This window comes from Schistocerca cancellata, chromosome 3 (genome assembly GCF_023864275.1).
Source record: "Schistocerca cancellata isolate TAMUIC-IGC-003103 chromosome 3, iqSchCanc2.1, whole genome shotgun sequence".
NCBI classification, from domain to species: domain Eukaryota; kingdom Metazoa; phylum Arthropoda; class Insecta; order Orthoptera; family Acrididae; genus Schistocerca; species Schistocerca cancellata.
In genome coordinates, this window is record NC_064628.1 from 779,561,934 (window position 1) to 779,582,644 (window position 20,711).

Consider the following 20,711-nt stretch of genomic DNA (forward strand, 5'->3'; position numbering starts at 1 on the left):
CTGTCTGCCACTTCCTGATGGAATGTCCATTTTTTGACCTTTTACGTTCCCGTTCCCATTTGGGTTTGCCATTTGAGTTATCGGCCGTTTTAGCAAATGGTGCTTGGGCCGTTTACCGCGTTGTACTTTTTCTCTCCCAAAGCAATATGGTGAAGGCCATTTAGATTTTAGTTTTGGACATCCGTTTTGGTATGGTGTCTTTTTTGCCCTTTTTCCACGTGCCTGTTTTTAGCTGTCTTCTATTACGTCAGTTGGGATTGACGTATAGCCATTTAACTCCTCTCTGTCTTTGAGTTCTATACTTTTGACATGGGCACATGTGACTCCAGTTGTTTTTGTGCCCTAAAACAAAACAAAACAAGCTGATTTGTTCAGTCTCCAGCATCCGTCTTTGTTCAATATCCAGTAGGAAGACTGTCCCTGAACTTCCCATGAACCACCAAACCATTAAGAGTTCTGGGCAAAACAGTATTTATTAGAGGAAAACACAGAAGACACCATTGTTCTCTGTCGTGCAGCAAGCAACCACCTCAGGTGATACGGAGACCAAGATAAAGTTTCAGTTACTTGAACACAAGAAGTTGAATAAGATATATTTTTAGTATCAGCATTTATCTCATTGTAGCAGCTCTAATGACTCAGTGGTTTACATGGAAGACTACAAGCAAGGAGACTTACCTGGATCTTACATTGCTTTCCCAAATGATGGCATAGGGATTCACCTAACAACAAAATTCAGTGTGTGCGCTACAAAGTTATTTGCATTCATTTGTTGAGGAGATAAGTGCACATACAAAAATTTTCATCTTTTCCTCTGGCTCCCAGAGTGCCCTGCCATGCATCTAGATAATCTTATCCAGCAGGGAACCTTGCCAGGAAACTCAAAGATATGCTCTGCACAGGCAGGATAAGGAAGTGTCATTCTGTTTGGTATCTGGCCATGTTGGAATTCATGGTAATATAGATTGCTAGAGCAGTAGCCAAACAGGCTAGTAAATGATTAAGACACATCATGTGAGGGCGCTATTGAGGGGACTACTAATGGCTATATGGGAAAGAGGGTTGTTGGAAATGAGTGTAAATAAATGGAGCAGATACGCAAATGATGACATCTTTACATCCAGCCACTCTGATAAAATCTTTCTTTTAGGTCACGGCCTGTTAACTGCTGGCTTCCTCCATTGCCATGTTGAGCTTCAGAATGTGATGTCTGTGGCATGATTACAACAGCGTCCCATACTAAAAAGGACTATCATTTGTATGTTGATAAGAGGGCATTCATTCATTGGTTGGACTGGAGACATAACCATCTATTTTAATCGATGGTATTGTGAGTGTAGCACGGGTTTTACATTTTTGTGAGGAATCATTTCTCCTCTCTCAGTTCTAAGTGAGTAGATCGTAATGATGGAGTGGCAGGCTTCTTTTTTTTTTAACATGTATATTAGTGATCAACCAGCCCTATAAATCTGGACCAAGCCTTGTCATGGCTGAGGGCTCAGTACTCAATGATCCAGATGACCACTGCAAAACAGTTTATTTCTAATAGGTAATCGCTTGGCAAGAGGAGAGAGGAAGCCGTTAGTCAGTGAACTGAGAGTTGATGTGAAGAAGATCAATGACTTCTGATGTGAATGAATATATTTATCTCAACGGCAAAGAAGATGGACAAGTGATTATATCCTGACAGTGATACCTCAACGGTAGTAAAAGTGGAGAGAACGTACCTCAGTATGGCAGATCTAGTGGTAGAGGCAACCCACCGAGCAGAAGAAAAATCCACTTGCAACAAGTGGCTACATGGTCAGCATCTCTACATGTTGATGACAGCTGCAAAAATAAGTAGTGTCTGTTGCCAAAGTGATCAGCTACAAAAAGGCATCTGTTGCCATATTGGGCGGCCTATTAAGAACTATCTGGCAATTTGATCACAGCTATAACATCCCACAATTTACTTCCAACCAAGATATGATGGTAAACACTGAATGGAAAATTACTCCAAGAAGTAAACAATCCTTCATCACTGGAAACAGTGATGCAGCTAGGCCGTCAGATTGTGGAGAGCCTAGATCATCATGTAAGGAAGAGTTGGAGCTTCCTAGAACTTATCATACACTGTAGGCTTTCACGGCCAGTATTGTCTTTACTTAGAACTTCCAGGCTGATAGGCCATGATTGATGTATAAAATTCTCCCCTGACATTTCTTCTCAGACTGCAGGAGGCATCGTCCGAGGTAAGGCAGCAAACTGCCCGAAGTTTTAGTTGCTTCCTAGAACTTATCACATGCAGCCTAAGAAAAAAAAACATCTGCTAGGCACATTGAACATCAACACTTTACTAAAGACTGGGAAATTTAACAGCTGTCAGATGTGTTAAACAGATGCAACACACTCATCCTAGCACTTAAAGAAATCAGATACGGTGATGAGAATGCATTTGAAACCGAGGGCTACAGAATTTATTAAGGAAAACCAGCCATAAACAATAAATAAAGTCACTGTTGTTGGACAGCTTTCCTGGTCAAATGGAATCTAACAGAATCCATAACAAATTTTGCATCGCCATCAGTGCGAATGTCACTTCTCTCATTTATATCAGCAAACAAGGGCTATACCATCATAAATGCACATACACCTACCAACAATGACAACAGAAAAATTCTAACAATTCTGGGAAACGCTAGAAAATAAGACATCAAAAATACCAAAGCACCACATAAAGCTACTTGTAGGAGACTTCAATGCACAGATTGGTAGAGAAGAGAAATAAAAGACAATAGTAGGAAATTTTCCTGCACTCACATGCCAGTAAGAATGGGGAAAGGCTCATCAACTTTCACAGACAATTTGGTTTAAAAGTAATGTCAACATTTTAGAGAAAATTACCAAGGAGAAAGAACACCTGGTCTTCTCCTAATACACATTTAGGCCCATATCAAATGGATCATGTGGCAATAACCAAACAAGAATGTAGAGAAATAGTGAACATACAGGTCAGAAGAGGATCTAGGCATAGATTTGCACCATTTTTTAACAGAGATCAAAGTCAAATTTCAGTGTAAAAAACCAAAACCCAGATTTAAAAATCTCCATAGAATTAACACAAAATTTTGGTCAAACAACAAGAAGTAATTTGTTAAAAAGTTTCACACAAAAATGATGGGAAATTGGGATGAACTCAGAGAAGCAATCATAGATACATTGAACGAACCAGAATGACCACAAAGGAGAAGGAAATATAGGTGGTGGAATCAGGTGATGGAATAAGATGTGATGAAGCAATAGGGCATAGACTAACAGGTTGGAAAAACAGAATGCTTGTGCAAAAAGGAAAGAAACTAGAAAACATTCACTGAGACCAGAAAAATGATGCCAAAAATTATTTGAACAGAGAAACGGAAATGTGACAAAACGATTATTGGAAATAGGTACAGATTTCAGACAGAATGATACTAGGGATTTCTACACAGTTTTCAGAGAAGAAATAACAGGTTACAAGCTGATGAGCCTACTCTTCAAAGATTCAACAGGCAAATAATTACTAACCATGCAAGCAAAATACTTCAAACATCATCTAAACTGCAAGGAACCAACATGACGAATAATTTACAGGCAGCCTCAAAAGGAAATTTCACCTTTACAACCACTGTAATTGCATAAAATTCTACAATATATTGGCCAGCTGAAAAACAACATAGCACCAGGTAAAGATGAGGTTTAAGCTGAGATGTAGAAACAGTAGGAAGTAGGCAGGTGAAACCTTTTATGAGGTTATCAAAAGATTGCTGGGAAATAAGAATAATACTGGAATACTGGAAACAAACCATAATCCATCCACTACATAAGAATTGTGATAAAACAGACACCAACAATTACTGAGTCATACCTCTGCTTCCAGTCAGCTACAAAATCTGAACACTCCTGAACAAGATAAGATCAAGCAGAACACACTATTGGCGAGTACCAAGTGGGGTTCAGAAAAAATAGCGTGTGCCTGGGCCGAATTTTTAACTTGAAAGCTATCCTCAGGATCAGAACAACATAGAACCTTAACTCAGTCATTACATTCATCGAAGTAAAAAAAAAAAAATGTATGATTCTGTAAACACAGATATACAATATTCGTAACATTGGAAGCAGCACATATCAAGAATACCAACAGAAAGATAGACGAACATAGACTCAGAGACACAACTTCATAAGTTAAATTTCTAAAGGTTTCTGAACCTTTTAGAATTAACACAGATGTTCAACTGGGTGATGGGCTTTCACTGATTCTTCTTACTGGGCTTTCACTGATTGACTTTAATCTGGTCTTCATGAGAGTGGAATAAATAACTACATGAGAAAAACATCAAAGGAATCCATCTAGGGCAAGGAAGAGAAAGATTTGAGGTGAAATGTCCTGCTTTTGCTGATGATATTTCAGTAATTTCTAAGGACAAAACAGATGCAAAATTAATCATAGAAACACTTCACGAAATTGTAGCTAAAACCGGATTACTAATATATGAGAAAACAGAACATATTGAACATAGGGAAACACAACAGAGAAAGATTGCCAATATGGAAACATCAAAAGAATTGATAAGCTCAAGTGCTAGGGAGAATGGATACTGTCAAATGTGTTAGATAACAACATAAGCACAGAAAGATCAAAGAAAGTGGAATTAGCATACAACCTCACCCAAAACTCATATAATAAAAGATCAGTATCATTCCAGGCAAAAATTAAACACTACTCAACAGTAATTGAAACAGAAGCACTTTATGGATTTGAATGCCTAACACTGAATGAAAGAGGTGAACAAGAAGAACTGGGAAAGAAAGAAAGGAAAATACTCAGAAAAAATTTAGAACCACCAAAGAACAAAGATAACAACTGGATGACGAGAAGAAACGATGATCTTCACAGAAATGTAGAAACAGTCACAGACCCAATAAGAAAGAGGAGACGAAAGTTTTAGGGTCATATTTACAAAATGAATGACAGTAGGCTAAACGGTCATATTTACACAATGAATGATAGGCTAATGAAGAATATTTTTGATTTAATTTCCAAATTAAAAAACACAATGAGATGGCTGGAAAACTTAATATCACAGAAGACACCGTACAGAACAGGGAAAGTTTCTGGCTACTGATCAATACTGAAAAATTTCCTGACCAACAACGAAATTCACAACCTAGGAGTGTGAGATGAGCAGAGGCAGGCCAACAGGCAACACGTGAGGTAGTTCTGAGAAAATAAAAAGATTATACCTTTGTCTTAGGTTCCAAGCAGTCTGTAATTGGCCAAATTCTGTAAGTAAAAAAAAAAAAAAGTCTGGGTGAAAGTTATAGACTTTTATACAGCAAATCTTCATTTCACAAAGCTGTATTTTATGTTAAGACTGCCACAATTTTGTAAACCTGTGAGGATATTTTCTTAAGCTTGTAATGACATACACACACTCATCCGTATTTTTATTCTTTGTTTTAATACACCTCTTATTTAATTACATTTTTAATTATGTAAGACCGAGCGAGGTGGCACAGTGGTTAGACACTGGACTTGCATTCGGGAGGACGACGGTTCAATCCCGCGTCCGGCCGTCCTGACTTAGGTTTTCCGTGATTTTCCTAAATCACTCCAGGCAAATGCCGTGATGGTTCCTTTCAAAGGGTACGGCCAACTTCCTTCCCCATCCTTCCCTAATCCGATGAGACCGATGACCACGCTGTCTGGTCTCCTTCCCCAAACAACCCAACCCAATTATCTAAGAAGCAAAGGTTTACAAATTATAGACTTGCTTGTCTGAAATAATTCTTAACTTGATGCAGTATTGAGCTGGGCAATAGTGGCAGAGGTAGGGTTTCCCTTGTAGGTCTCTTCGGGAGGTGTGCCCTTCACTCCAGATGTTCTCAGACATTGTTGATATGTTATGTAGGTGACACCTCAATTTTTTTGTCATAGATGTGGTGTGTTTGTAAAGTTTTGAAAATATTTGAAAGTGTTATTAACATGAACATCTCCACACAAAAAACTTTTTTATTCTTGCCATCAGGCAGGCCATCTGCTATGTTAATCTATCTTCCACTGCTATTTTTCCTATTAATGTATGTCTTCCCATTTTGGTTTGTTGCTTTCATTAGTATTCGGCCTTTTTACTTTCGCTGACTCCTTTTGGGAGAGGTTTTAACACGAGACCTGTTTGCATGAGGAAGACAGGACTGATGACCCTATAGTTTGGTCCCTTTACTCTTCAAACCAACCAACCAAACACGATTCCAGTGCAGATTCAATTAATGTGTCAGTTTGTTTTTTGGTAATATTTTCATGTTAGTTGCGTAACCCATTGGCCATTTCTTGAGGCCACCATGTTTATGATGTCATCAGTCCACCAGTGCAGATCATGTCATTTACTGATCATCTTGTACTTTTCACAGAGTTGTTTACTCACAGTTATCACTAGCTTTTTCAATCTATTTTGTACAAGTTACATTTTTGGTAATTTTAAAGATTACTTGCAAACAGTGCATATCAAGCGTGCAACTGTCAAGGTGTGAGATTTTGATTTTGTTTACAGTGTTAACTACAACAATAAAGGTTTACCAAAAAAACGTGACAGTAATTTAACTTACCTATTCGTGGTCCAGATCTTCATAATTGACAATTCATTTTGTGTATGCATTTGAGGGCAGTCCTACTCACTGTCCAGTCTAGCTTTATCTTTCACCAAGTTTGATTCACAGCTCACCACAGCAATCCACACAATCCCTAATATTGTGATTTGGCAATACGAGGTGCATTCAAGTTCTAAGGCCTCCGATTTTTTTTCTAATTAACTATTCACCCGAAGTCGATGATACTGGCGTTACTTCTCGACGTAATCGCCCTGCAGACGTACACATTTTTCACAACGCTGACACCATGATTCCATGGCAGCGGCGAAGGCTTATTTAGGAGTCTGTTTTGACCACTGGAAAATCGCTGAGGCAATAGCAGCATGGCTGGTGAATATGCAGCCACGGAGAGTGTGTTTCATTGTTGGAAAAAGCCAAAAGTCACTAGGAGCCAGGTCAGGTGAGTAGGGAGCATGAGGAATCACTTCAAAGTTGTTATCACGAAGAAACTGTTGCGTAACGTTAGCTCGATGTGTGGGTGCGTTGTCTTGGTGAAACAGCACACGCGCAGCCCTTCCCGGACGTTTTTGTTGCAGTGCAGGAAGGAATTTATTCTTCAAAAAATTTTCGTAGGATGCACCTGTTACCGTAGTGCCCTTTGGAACGCAATGGGTAAGGATTACGCCCTCGCTGTCCCAGAACATGGACACCATCATTTTTTCAGCACTGGTAGGAAAGGAGAAGCAAGTCAATAATAACCTTAGGTTGTGAGGGACCAAACCGTTGTGTAGATCCTCACAACAGGTGGGTCCCTCACAACCCAAGGTTATGCCTGACCTACCTTACCTTTCCAACCTTCCCCATGTGTATTTTGAGAGCTATGCTTTGTAGATTTCTACGTTGTCTATCAGCAGTATTTGTAATTTTATCTCCTGAAGGTAAACTTGACCAGCCAGTCTGATTCCTTTTAATTCTTCTGTAATTGTATTAGTTCTATCTTGCAGTGTAAAGGCAAAAACAATTTATGCTCTTCATAATTAGATATTAATTACTAATCGGTGAAAGAGATAATAAAAATGTGGTCAGAAAAGTAGTTGTTACATAGATTTATTAGTGCACAGTTAAGTTAAATTGTTTCCACATTTCCAGGTGCTACTAGTTTTGCACCAAGAGTTCAGGCGCCAGCTCCAGATTTTCATGGAACAGCTGTTGTAAACAGCTCTTTTGAAGAAATAAAATTGGCTGATTACAAAGGAAAATATCTTGTACTTTTCTTCTACCCACTCGATTTGTAAGTATTCCTTTCAGCATATGTTGATGTTGTAAATCAACCCTCGGAAGAGAGTTAACTATAAACCCTTCTTTGAATATATTTGCAATTGGTACGCTACATCATACATATATGTAATTGCTTTATTATTACTACTTAAGTGATTTAATATAGTGATACTAATATAATATTTTAAGTAATATTTCTGCTTTTGAAAAAAAAGAATAATTGTCATGTTCAGTGCAGGATGTGATAAGGAACACTGGTTTGAAAGTAGTGTCAACAGGAACTGTGTTCTAACTTATGTAATTATTTGTAGGAAACTCCAACAACAGACTAGTTGCCCCTCTCTTACCCCATCCTCCCTTCCATCCAATTCACTGTCCAAAAGAGAAATGTCTGGAACTAGATTATTGGGAGGAGAATGAGTAATCCTATCATTCTATGAGGTCACTTCCCAGGAGGCTCACCACACTTGGGTGAGTTCGTGATGGGTACCAAGGGGCCCCAGCCTTTGCAGCATCTTTTTGGTTTCATTTTGCATGTCTATCCTCCTGCTATTCTTTTTCTTTTTTCTCATCCCTTGGGGGACATGCCTGGGATAGTTTTGGGAATGTGCTCTGCATTTTCAGTAGCCTGACATGAGAATAGCCCTCACACTGTTTTTCTTTCTTTCTTTCTTTCTTCGTTCTCCATCTCCTATCCTTCCTCTGCTTCAGCGTTGGAGGTTCCTCTTTGTTTTTTCTTCCTCCCTGTGCTCTCCTGAAGGCTGGCCCACGCACCTGCCACATAATGGGTGACTGGGTAATGCATAATTCCCAGCCCTGGGTCAACAGGTAGAGTTCCAGTGTACCCACTGGTACAGGCCAGGCCCAGGGAGGGGTGATTGCCTGAGCTGTTACCTTCCCAAATTGCTACTTAGTCCCTTTGTGACGAGTTTGGGAGGTGTGAACAATCACCCCCCTCTGCAGGGGCCTTAGTTGGAATGAGCAAGCCATTGGAGATAATGGCAGTCATGGGGGATTTTCTTGCAGTGAGCCATTCACCATCTCAATCTAAGTTTCTAAATGTAAACAGAATGATGCTGAAGATTCCAAGACTCTCCTAGCTGCACCTTGCTTCCTTGTGGTATCGCATACTGAAGGAGGTCAGTCCTTTTCTACGGTTAATCCATTTATAGTTCAGAACGGTGTAGATGCAATTGCCGGCCCTGTGAAATCTTCCTCTTGTTCATTTAATGGCACATTGGTTTTGGAGATGAATTGTGATTCTCAAGCCCACAACTGTTTGCAACTTCTCTCCTTCACAGCTAACGTGTTTGTGTTAAGGCCCATCGAACGCTGAATTCTTAACATGGTGTTATTTACACTAGGCTGCTCGATGGTCTAACCGAGGCAAAAATCCAAACTTACCTCTCTGATAAGGGCATCACCCTAGTCCATCGGGTAATTGCAACCTTAATGCTTGCACACACACACACACACACACACACACACACACACACACACACACACACACACACACACACTCTCTCTCTCTCTCTCTCTCTCTCTCTCTTTCTCATATTTGATAGGATAGTTTATGAAGTCATCACGGTCTGACCATACACTCCAAACCTGACTTGCAATGACGATCATGCAGCCTCATCCCGAGAACGTCCTGTGTATCTCCAGGAGTTCGGGATAAAGGAAAAGTGCCTTACCCTGTTGCTTGCAAGTTGTGTTTTACCATCTGGCACTTACAGTATTGTTCTTGCTGTACCTCACTCCAACAAAGGACACAGTCATGCAGACATGTGACCTCAAATTTGGCACCACAGTTGTAAAGTTGCCCATTGTCACAGTAGCATCCCCGCCACCTCCTCCTCCTCCAGCTGTGCAACAAGCCACCACATCTTCGCCTCTGGCGGCAAAATCACCTGCTACACAACCAGCAGGCTAGAAAGAATGGAAGGACTACTCTTGTGAAATTAAACAAAGGCAAATGGTCTTGTCCTCCTTTGCTGACTCGGCGATCGTCTTCAACGGTGTCGTTGATGTGAGGGTACCCAGCCAACTTCCATTTCGCTGGGGTGCACCACCAACCTTTTTTCTATTGTGGAATCTGCAAGCTGACCCAGCAAGAATGCCAGTTCCTTTGTAGATCTCATGGAACAAGATCGTCCAGCTTCTGCACCCCATAGCAGTTCAAAGGCTGGCAATTGGCAGCTGCTGAGGTGACTGTTTTTTTTTTCCCTTAATGACTATCCTCCAATGAAACGTTTGTAGCATTCGATCCAACAAGGAGGAATTACAGCTGCCCTTGGAATCATAGCATCCACTTGTTTTCTGCCTCCAGGAAAACAAATTACGTCGTCATAACCACTTTGACCTTACTCATTCCTTTTCGGTCCACTTTGAACTTCCTCCTGAGGATGGCATTCCATCCCGTGGGGAAGTTGTGCTGCTGATCCGAGATGACGTTCATAGTCAAACTATCTCACTGAACATCCGGCTGCAAACTGTTGCAGTCTGCATTTTCTTTTCTCACTCCACCTTTTCTCTTTGTAATGTCTACCTCCCTTCATCACACAGTGTCACCATTGAAGACTTCCTCCAGTTTAGTGGTCAACTCCCTCTCTCCTTTCTGCTGTTTGGTGACTTTAGTGCACACCATCCCCGCTGAGGCTCTTCCAGAACCTGTCCATGGGGTGCCCTCTTGGCTGACATTCTCAGTCAACTGAGCATCATCTGCTTTAACACTGGAGCCATCCATATTCCTTTCAGACTCCACACACACCTATTGCCATTTAGGCCCCTCATTCTCCAATGCCCATCTTGCCTATAGTCTCGTGTGGTCCATTCTCTGTAACACGTACTCGAGCAAACATTTCCAAGGTGCTATCCGTTTGCTGACTCCTACCCCTCCTAAGTGTAAACCAAACTGGCAGCTTTTTAAGGCTGACTGGTGGCTTTATTTCTCCCTGTCGACGTTCGATGAACAACATTTCCACAGAATGTTCCATTCCTCACACTTGATCTTTACCGCTCCATGTCCTGGTCCCTTGGTGGACTGTGAGGCATGCTGTGACGGAGATGTACTCTCCACATTTTTAACCATCATCTTATGATGGTGAACTGTATTCATTATAAACAGTTGCATGCACAATGTCGTTGCATTCTTCGGGCCGCCAAAAAGGTAGCTGGATTTCATTTACTACTACTTTTAACAGTTTTCCTTCAGAAATTTTTAAAAGACAGAGGTTTTAAAGTCCTTGTGGATTCTACCTTGTTGGGCTCCTGTATCCAGGGAAACAGGGTGCCTCAGGGCTCTGTCCTGAGCATTGTCCTCTTTGCTGTTGCCATTAACCCTATTATGACCTGTCTCCTGCCTGGCAGCTCTGGTTCCTTTTTTGTCAACGATTTTATGATCCATCCATGGACTTTTCTCCTTGAGCAGCACTTCAGCATTGTCTCAATTGTCTTTACTTGTCGAGCATTGACAATGGCTTTCGCTTTTCCACTGACAAAACCGTTTGTATGAATTTCTGGCGGCACAGTGGGTTTCTTTCACTGTCCTTACATCTTGTGTGTGTTCTTTTGTTCACTGGAACTTCGAAATTGCTGAGGCTCGTGCTTCATAGAAATCTTTCTTGGTCATCCTTCATGTCTTACTTGGCTGCCCACTGCACCTGGTCACTCAGTGTCGTATGTGTCCTAAGCAGTACTCCCTGTGGAGCAGATCGAACGACTCTCCTCCATTTTTTCTGATCCCTTGGCCATTCTAAACTAGACTGTGGGTGTTTTATTTATGCATGTGCACATCCGTCAATCTTACGTCTTCTAAATACAATCCACCATTGTGGAAACTGTTTGGCCACTGGTTCTCTGTGCAGAAGCAGGTGAACTACTGCTGTCATACTGGTGTGGTCATACCAGTGTGATGTTCTACTCAGTAGGTATGCAAGCCATAATGCTGCCTTGCCCAGCCACGTGTACTATGCCTCCTTCTTTGATGACGCCTTTGACTGCCAGTATGGGGTGTGACCCTCTTTTCTGGTGCCCCTAGAGTTCGCTTTTGGCTATTGCTCTGGCAGCGTAACTTCATGCTATGTGCTGTGCTGCTTTCCCAATGGGTGTGAACACCTCACCACCTTGGTCTTAATCCCCTTCCTAAGGAAACTACACCAGATTTGATCTATGACTGTAAGTTTCTTGATCTTTGCACGGAACTCAGTGATAGTACCTTTGTGTACACTGATGGCTCTCGGCCTGGCTGTGGTGTCAGTTGTCCCTTCGTCATTAGCAGTGATGATTTTCGCTATTGGCTTCTGTCGGTATTTACAGCAGAGCTCTTCATCCTGTATCAGTCCACACAGTACATGTGACGACCCAGGCTTTTAAATTGTGTTATCTGCCCTGACTCGCCGTGTCCTTCAGAGCCTCTGTGTGCTGCACACAGTCCATCCCTTAGTGAGAGTCCAAGAATGCTTCCACTTGGTAACTCTTGAGGGAGTCACTGTGATGTTTATGTGGGATGCTGTTCATGTAGTCTGACGAGAAATGAGGCTGCTGACACAGCTGATAAGGCTGCAGTCCTTCTACCTTGGCACAAAAGTTCTTCTGTTCCTTCCAATGACCTCCTTGTTGCCATTTGTCAGCAGGTGGTGAAACTTTGGTCTTCCCTTCATGGATACAAGCTTCAGTGAATTAATCCTCTTACAGCTGCTTGGACGACCTCCTCTCAGTCCTCTCACTGAAAGGAGATCATTTTAGCTAAGTTGTGTATTGGGCACTATCATTTTAGCCATTGCATATTTGTCTAGTGGTTATCTTCCATCGCTTTGGACTCATTGTCATCAACCTTTGACGGTTCACCATTTTTGTGAGTGAAGACACTTTTGTTAACCACTTACGCTCAAAAATATGTTTGCCATTTGAGTTATCGGTCATTTTAGTGAACAATGCATGGGCTGTTTTACTTTTTATCTATCTTTAGTTCCGAACCTCCGTTGTCTCTATGGTGTATTTTATGGACCTTTCTCTTCCCGGCGGGGTCAGGGATTTTCTCTGCCTCGTGATGACTGGGTGTTGTGTGCTGTCCTTAGGTTAGTTAGGTTTGAATAGTTCTAAATTCTAGGGGACTGATGACCATAGATGTTAAGTCCCATAGTGCTCAGAGCCATTTTATGGACCTTTCTCCAAGGGGAACTCCTTGCCTATAGCTCTTTTTCCTCCCATCAACTGGGCTGAACATTTAGTTGTTTCTAACTCGTAATTCTTATTAGTGTTCTAGTTCTGACATAGGTGCGTATGACCTTAGTTCTTTTAGTGTCCTAAAACAAAAAGAAAAATTCTATAAGGCCAGAAATGAAATGTTGGCAGTTTGAATGTTGTTCGAAAATTAGGAAATGACGAAAGAGAGAGATTTAGGAAATGACGAGAGAGAGAGAGATTTAGGAAATGACGAGAGAGAGAGAGAGATTTAGGAAATGACGAGAGAGAGAGAGATTTAGGAAATGACGAGAGAGAGAGAGATTTAGGAAATGACGAGAGAGAGAGAGATTTAGGAAATGACGAGAGAGAGAGAGAGATTTAGGAAATGACGAGAGAGAGAGAGATTTAGGAAATGACGAGAGAGAGAGAGAGATTTAGGAAATGACGAGAGAGAGAGAGAGATTTAGGAAATGACGAGAGAGAGAGAGATTTAGGAAATGACGAGAGAGAGAGAGATTTAGGAAATGACGAGAGAGAGAGAGAGAGATTTAGGAAATGACGATAGAGAGAGATTTAGGAAATGACGATAGAGAGAGATTTAGGAAATGACGATAGAGAGAGATTTAGGAAATGACGATAGAGAGAGATTTAGGAAATGACGATAGAGAGAGATTTAGGAAATGACGAAATGGAATGGACTAGAAAAGATATGTTTATATGAATGTGTGGTATACTTTTATATGAATGTGTGGTGTCCGTCTTTTCTGTTATGTAAATTGAATTGGAGGGGGGGGGGGGGGAAAGGAAGGGATGGAATCTCTTATATTAGTTGCATCAGGACTTTATATGGGATCAGCGGTAACAGGTGAAAATGTGTTCCACACTGCGGCTTGTAGCCGGATTCTCATGCTTAGTTGGCAGTTGCATTAACCTCTGCGCCATCCAGACACAGTGTTAGTGCAAATATGTGTACTATCTTGGCATGCTCCTTGGCCAACTCGCATTCCCACCTAACGCCACCTATCCACAGTCCCTGTCCGTGTCCTCCATGCTCGTTACTTTTAGATTACCGCTGGAGAGTGAACAAATTAATTGTATGAATGCATGGTGTTGTTCTTTTGGACATGTTGATGGGCAATGAACTCGCAGTCTTCACTGCGGATGCACATTTTGTTCTATCTCCAGCAGGTGTCTAGAATTAATGAGCATGAGCATGGAGGATATGGGCGGGGACTGCGGATAGTTGGTGCTAGGTGGGAATGTGTGTCAGCCAGGAAGTGAGCCAAGATAGTCTGCACATTTACGATAAACACCATATCTGGATAGTGCAGTGGTTAATGCAGCTGCCTAGGAAGTAGGAGTTCCTGGGTTTGAGGCCCAATCCAGCACATATTTTCACTCGTCTCCACTGACACCAGTAGTTTCTTCCCTTTCCTTTCGTTTCTCCCCCCTCCACCTTCAATATACATGAAGATCCTTTTGTTTTCGAGGCTGAACAGGAATGACCTTGAGGACCAAGTGTAACAGGGCCTATAGTCTTTATGGATTAGCATGTGGATTGGAGGGTGGTTTGCTGAAGGAGCTATGAGACTTCTCAGGCTGAACTGAATTTAATACTAACAATGACTGTACTAACTTCGAAAACAAAATCAAGAGGTAATGTTGACAAAATGAAGCATAATGGGGAAATTGTGGGTCAGTAAAATTCTGATCCTTCATTCCCTTTTAACAGCCATATAGACAGACTGCAGTCAATAGATGCTAAACAGAAATGTGAAGAACTTAGTGGAGGAGAAGGAATTGTAGTGTAACTTCATAGATTATTGCAGTGATTACACAATAAAGACAAATTTGCAAAGAATTTGGCAGTATGGGTCCACTCATCAGTATGATGTTGCACCCAACACGGATTGGATGCATGAACTGATTCAGTAGGGAAGGGTGTCATAGAGCTGTTGTATCCTCCCCTGAAGCAAGTTTGCCCACAACTATTGTAACTGATTCTTGACATCCCAGATACTGACTGGGATGGAGTTGACACCTGAACTGGAGACAGATAGAGAGATTGTGTAGATGATGCTTTTCGGAAAGTCATTTCTTTGCCCCTTGCTCCAATGATTTTAGATATTCTGAAGGAACACTTTCAATCCCGTGTGCCTTATTTGATCAGAAGTCTTCCATTTCCATAACTCAGTCTGTCTCTGACTCTAGTACTGGCTCTCTTATGTCTTCCATATGAACTCTAGTTCTTCTGTCACATCCTCAAACAATTCCTCCCCTTCATAGAAACCTTCAGTGTACTCTTCCTAGCTATCTGCTCTCCCCTCTGAATTTAACAGTGGAATACATTTTGTACTTATAATGTTGACACCTGTGCTTTTAATTTCACTGTCTGTTTTGACTTTTCTGTACACTGAATCTGTCCTTTCGATAACCATTTCTTTTTCAATTTTTTCCCTGCACTTCCTATTTAATGTCTTATATTGCTATATTTTTATCTTTCTTGAACAAATTTGTACTTCCTTCTATCTTCGGTCTGATGTATTTCTTCTGTTTCTCAGTCTTTCTCTTCTCTCATTGCTCCTGTAAATGTGTGTTCTGCACCATCCTCAAATAGTGTTCCAGCTATCCATGAATACTAGATTCTCATCTCCTCTTACTTACTGCATCATACATTAAATATCTTCATATACTTTATCTGTTCCTGTCCTGCTTGCGCTCTTGGCAAAGTATTGATATTGTTGGCATTATTTTGCTGTTGATTCTGACAAGAACAGTCCTATCATTGAACTGTTTGCAGTAACTTAACAATCTGCCATATCTTCGTACTCCCATTATACCATTTTCTTCTTCTGTTGTTAATACCCTACACTCATCTGACCACAAATCCTTAGCTTCTTTCCATTTCACTTCACTGACTCCAACTAGGTCTAGACTGAGCCTTTGATTTTGTTATCAGTTTTTCCAGATTCCCTACCAAGCACCACACTCGGACTTGTAGAACATTATCCTTTAGTTTGTTATTCAGTCTTTTTCCCACAGTAACCTTCCCCATGGCAATCTGCTCTGACATCAAAATAGATGACTAATCTGGCATCTTTTGCCAGTGAAGAGATAATGATGCTTTCCGATTACAGACCACATGTGCTGTGGGTGTATGTTATTTTTAATGCATTAGTGTCCATTGGCTTCTGCATCCTCATATTGTTGATCATTGCTGATTCTTACGCCTTTTAGGACAGTTTCCCACCCAAAAGGTCAGGGAGGTGCTCCCTATCTCCGTTGATTCCTCTACCCTCTTTGACAAGGCTGTTGGCAGAACAGGGGTGAGTTCTTATACCAAAAATATGTGGCTGCCATTGCTGATGATTTTTATTTACATTTTAAGCAGTGGCGAACATCAAACCAAAGACGGAGATTACTAGTCAGTTGCTACACGTGGACTATGGTGACAAACTATTGAGATAACAGAAGAATTAGTCCAATTCTCTGAAATTTTTATGAGGCTGATAAGGAAATGTTTGCATTTTATTTGACTCCATCTTGTTGAGCTTTCTGTGTAACAGGTCAACCAAAAATGATCTGGTTTCTTCATTTCTTTCCTCTATGTGTTACATACTTTTAATTTGTTTATATATATTGCTTTATAAATAGTTTATATTACTGAGTGTCAAAAGTGAAATGTAAGATATTGATATGTGAAGTTTGCAAACTAAAATTTCTGTTCTCTCCAGCTCTGACATAAGGTAATGTGTTTGGTTACTGTGTATGAGGCTGCTTCCTGCATCAGGGGGATGTTGTAGTTCTCATTCCAAAGTCTAACTTGCAACTTAATATCCTCCTCTCCCCCCCCCCCCCCTCCCACCAAGACACACACACACACACACACACACACACACACACACACACACACACACACCATTTTCTGCTTCTGTTGTTAATACCCTACACTCATCTGATCACAAATCCTTAGCTTCTTCCCATTTCACTTCACTGACTCCAACAATATATATTTGAATGAATAACTTTCTGCTTAAAATAGACTACTTGTAGGTTACATTCTAGTGTCTAGATCAGCTGCAAACCACATTGCATGTGGGTCAGTGATGTCAATGATCAATTGACTCTGCCAACTATGGAGTTCTAAAATCTTGAGTGTACTGCAGACTGCATGAACTTGAACAGGGGGCTGTGGCTTTGTTTGCTTAGATGATTGTAAGTTAACCTGTTCTTATTGAGATCACTGCATTATGGTGGTAGATTTTGTGCTTTCATGTCTTCTTAAACTTTATTACTTTGTTGCTGTTGATTTTTGTGACACATTGCAGACATTGTACTAGATCATGAAATTTTTTGTACTAGTATTCTCCCACAAGAAAGATGAAATATCTAAAAGTAGCAAAATGTTTGTATCACAATACCTTAAGAGAGAAAAATTGTGTGCATGTCTAAGAATGTTAGTTAATAAACATTTGTTCATGAAAATTCTTTCAGCAGTAAAAAAAAAGTTGGATCTGTATAATGAGGAAAATGATTTTTGATGTTATTTAGATCTTGGAAAGAAAATGCAAAGGATAAGTGAAAAAGCACTATTTACTGTCAAAATATTGTTTGACATGTTTGTAATTTTTTTTTTCTCAGGAGATAAATTTGGTTTTTTGAAACATCTGGATGACTCGTCTCCTATTCCTTCAGTTCTCTGGGGTGTGGAGAATTTACCATACATCATTTGCCAAGAATTTTTCTCTGTAATCAATAAACATCATTGCTTGTCCCTACATTCTGTTAATATATTTCAGTTTTTTGTGAAAAGGATGGTCCCTCTCAATTTCACAAATGCACATATGTTTGTGTAGCAGTTTACTTCAATGTATGTTTAATTTTTTCAGCACATTTGTATGTCCAACAGAAATCATAGCTTTCAATGAAAGGATAAAAGAATTCAAATCACTGAATACTGAAGTCATAGGTGTATCAACAGATTCACATTTTAGTCATCTAGCTTGGATTAATACACCACGAAAGGTAAGAATTAAAGGAATAATTTCAGTTGCTTGTCTATGTTCCTGTTTGGAGGAAATGGATTTTGTTAGATTAAGGAGCTTGTAAGACATGAAATAAACCATTAATTTTCCCAGTTTTCCAGTTATGGTTTCAACCATTATATATCAGTTAATTGTTATATTCTGTTCCAGGCAGGAGGTTTAGGATCGTTAAACTTCCCACTACTGTCAGATTTCAACAAGATTATCTCCCGTGATTATGGAGTGTTGGTTGAATCTGAGGGTGTTGCACTAAGAGGACTGTTCATTATTGACCCACAGGTAAGGATTTTGACCATTGTTTGAGATCAGCAGTGTGCACAACTTGCTGATTTGTTGAAAAGGCACCTGAAAAATCTCAAGATTATGGACCAAGGTTAACTATCACTTATATGAATTCCTTTGCATTTTGAAACGACTTCTTTGATCTACAGTTTTCGAAATCCTTTTCTGATTGTAATTTATTGGAATTCCTCGTAATGCTGCACAGTCTATCAGTTTCCTTCTTGTCATTGTATGAGTATCATAAGCATATAAGTAAGTTACAACAACGAAATGAATCAATTATTGATAAAACTATTTAATTGGATAGATAAAAAATCTGTTCACCAAGCGTTGGCAGAACACATACATAAGACTGTTAGCCTTTTATTTGTGTGTGTGTTCTGCCACTGCTTGGTGAGTAGATTTTTTTATGTATCCAATTAAGTAATTAGTAAGTTAGAATCTCAAAAAATACTTCAATTTGTAAGAAACTGCTGCCTACATAAGCGGAAGAGGTGTGGGAGCACTGAATATTTTTGAACATAATTATGTTACGGTAAGGCAGCTTCAAGAGCCAGATTTTAAACAGAAAATATTCTTAGGGACACAGGTGCATTCTGACTGTAAGATCAATAATTATGAAATTCAGGTTAAAACATAAATTTGCAGAATGGTAGATAATTAAGATGGAATGTGGATAACTTTCAACAACCTGAAATTGTTGACAGTTTAAAAGTTGGTATTCTCAAATTACTAATCAATATAGTGAAAAATTCAATAGAAGATTAAAGGGTAGTTTGAGGGGTGGAATACTGAAAAATTAGCCAAAAAGATGAAACCTAGTAGAAACTCCTGAAAACACACCACGTATTAAATTTAATTGATGAAAGGAGAAAACATAAAAATCCAGTAAAGGAAGCCGGCAAAAGAGAATATAGACTGTCAGGATATACAAAATAGCTAGATGAGACTGAGAAATGCAAAGTAGTTAAAACATATGTGCCCATGGGAAAGATTGATGTTACATATTAGATAATTAAAGAAACTTTTGGAGAAAAGAGGAGGAGCTGTATGAATATGAAGAACTCACATAAGGTAATACTAAGCAAGAAAGGGAAGAGGAAGTGGATGAAGATAAGGTGGGAGATATGAAACTGTTAGAATAACATTTTAGAGTATTGTAAGAATAAAATCAAAAAGGGTACCTAGAGCAGGGTACATTCCCTTAGAATTATTAAGTTTATTTGGATAACTAATCATGGTTATCTGGTATGTGGGATATGAGACAGATGAAACGGGGTATGAGACAGATGAAACATCCCCAGACTTCAAGAAAAAAAAGATGCACAGCACCAAAGAAGGCATTGGTGGAAGGTTTATAATTGAACCATCAGTTTAATGAGTATTGTTTGTGAAGTACTAATGTAGATTATTGGAGTAACAATGGAAAGACAGACAGAAGCTACCTGGAGAGATGAGAATAGATTCATGTAAAAGGTAAGAACAGTGGAGGTGATAATGACCCAACACTTACCTTAGAAGATAAATTTAAAAAGGCAAACCTACATTTCACGCACTGTTGAAGGAATTACGAGGGTCGTTCAATAAGTAATGCCCCACATTTTTTAAAAGCCATTAATATACATAGACAAACGTTCTTGTTGGTGCTTCACATTTGATGTTTGTTCTGTGTGTCGGTGAAGTTTTGAACTGTTCTGGCAGATGGCAGAGCTGTAGTACAGTGTCGAAATGGCTTCTAAATATGACACACATTATAAGCAGCGTGCTGTTGTTCGATTCTTGTGTGCAGAAAAAGAAACTGTGGTGAACATCCATAAACGTTCATGTGCAGTGTATGGCAATGCTGTAGTTGATAGGAGTACAGTCGGGCAAAGGGTAAAGAAAGTTACAGCCTCAGAAAATGCAGAAACAGAGCTCCATGATCAGCCACACTTGGGACATTCTGTCACAGCCACTGCCCCAGACATGATGAATCATGTGGATGCCATTATTTGTGCCGACCGGTGCAGCACTACTCGACCATTGGCTCTACAGTTGTCGGTCAGCGTTGGAAGTGCGTCTTTAATAATCAAGACTCTTGGATTTTCAAAGAGGTGCTCATGATGGGTTCCATGAATACTCACAGCGGACCACAAGATTCAAAGAAAGGCCATTGCATTTTGAGACTGATGGAAAGGCCTTTCTGTCACAGATTGTTAGGGTGGACTAAAACTGGGTGCACTACTTTGCGCCGGAAGCAAAAAGGCAGTCCATGCAGTGGCATCATCCTCATTCACCACAAAAGAAGAAATTCAAGACAACCCTGTCAGCTGG

The 20,711-nt window shown here is 40.1% G+C and overlaps 1 protein-coding gene across 1 annotated transcript in view; it reads left to right on the plus strand.

Annotated features, from left to right (window-relative positions):
• The window catches only part of LOC126175830 (peroxiredoxin-like), a 44,770-nt gene that overhangs the window by 10,970 nt on the left and 13,089 nt on the right, over positions 1–20,711 (plus strand). The window contains exons 3-5 of the mRNA XM_049922830.1: positions 7,756–7,897; positions 17,961–18,096; positions 18,267–18,395. Of these exons, the coding sequence (XP_049778787.1) occupies positions 7,756–7,897; positions 17,961–18,096; positions 18,267–18,395 (407 nt within the window). The remainder of the gene's footprint in view (positions 1–7,755; positions 7,898–17,960; positions 18,097–18,266; positions 18,396–20,711) is intronic.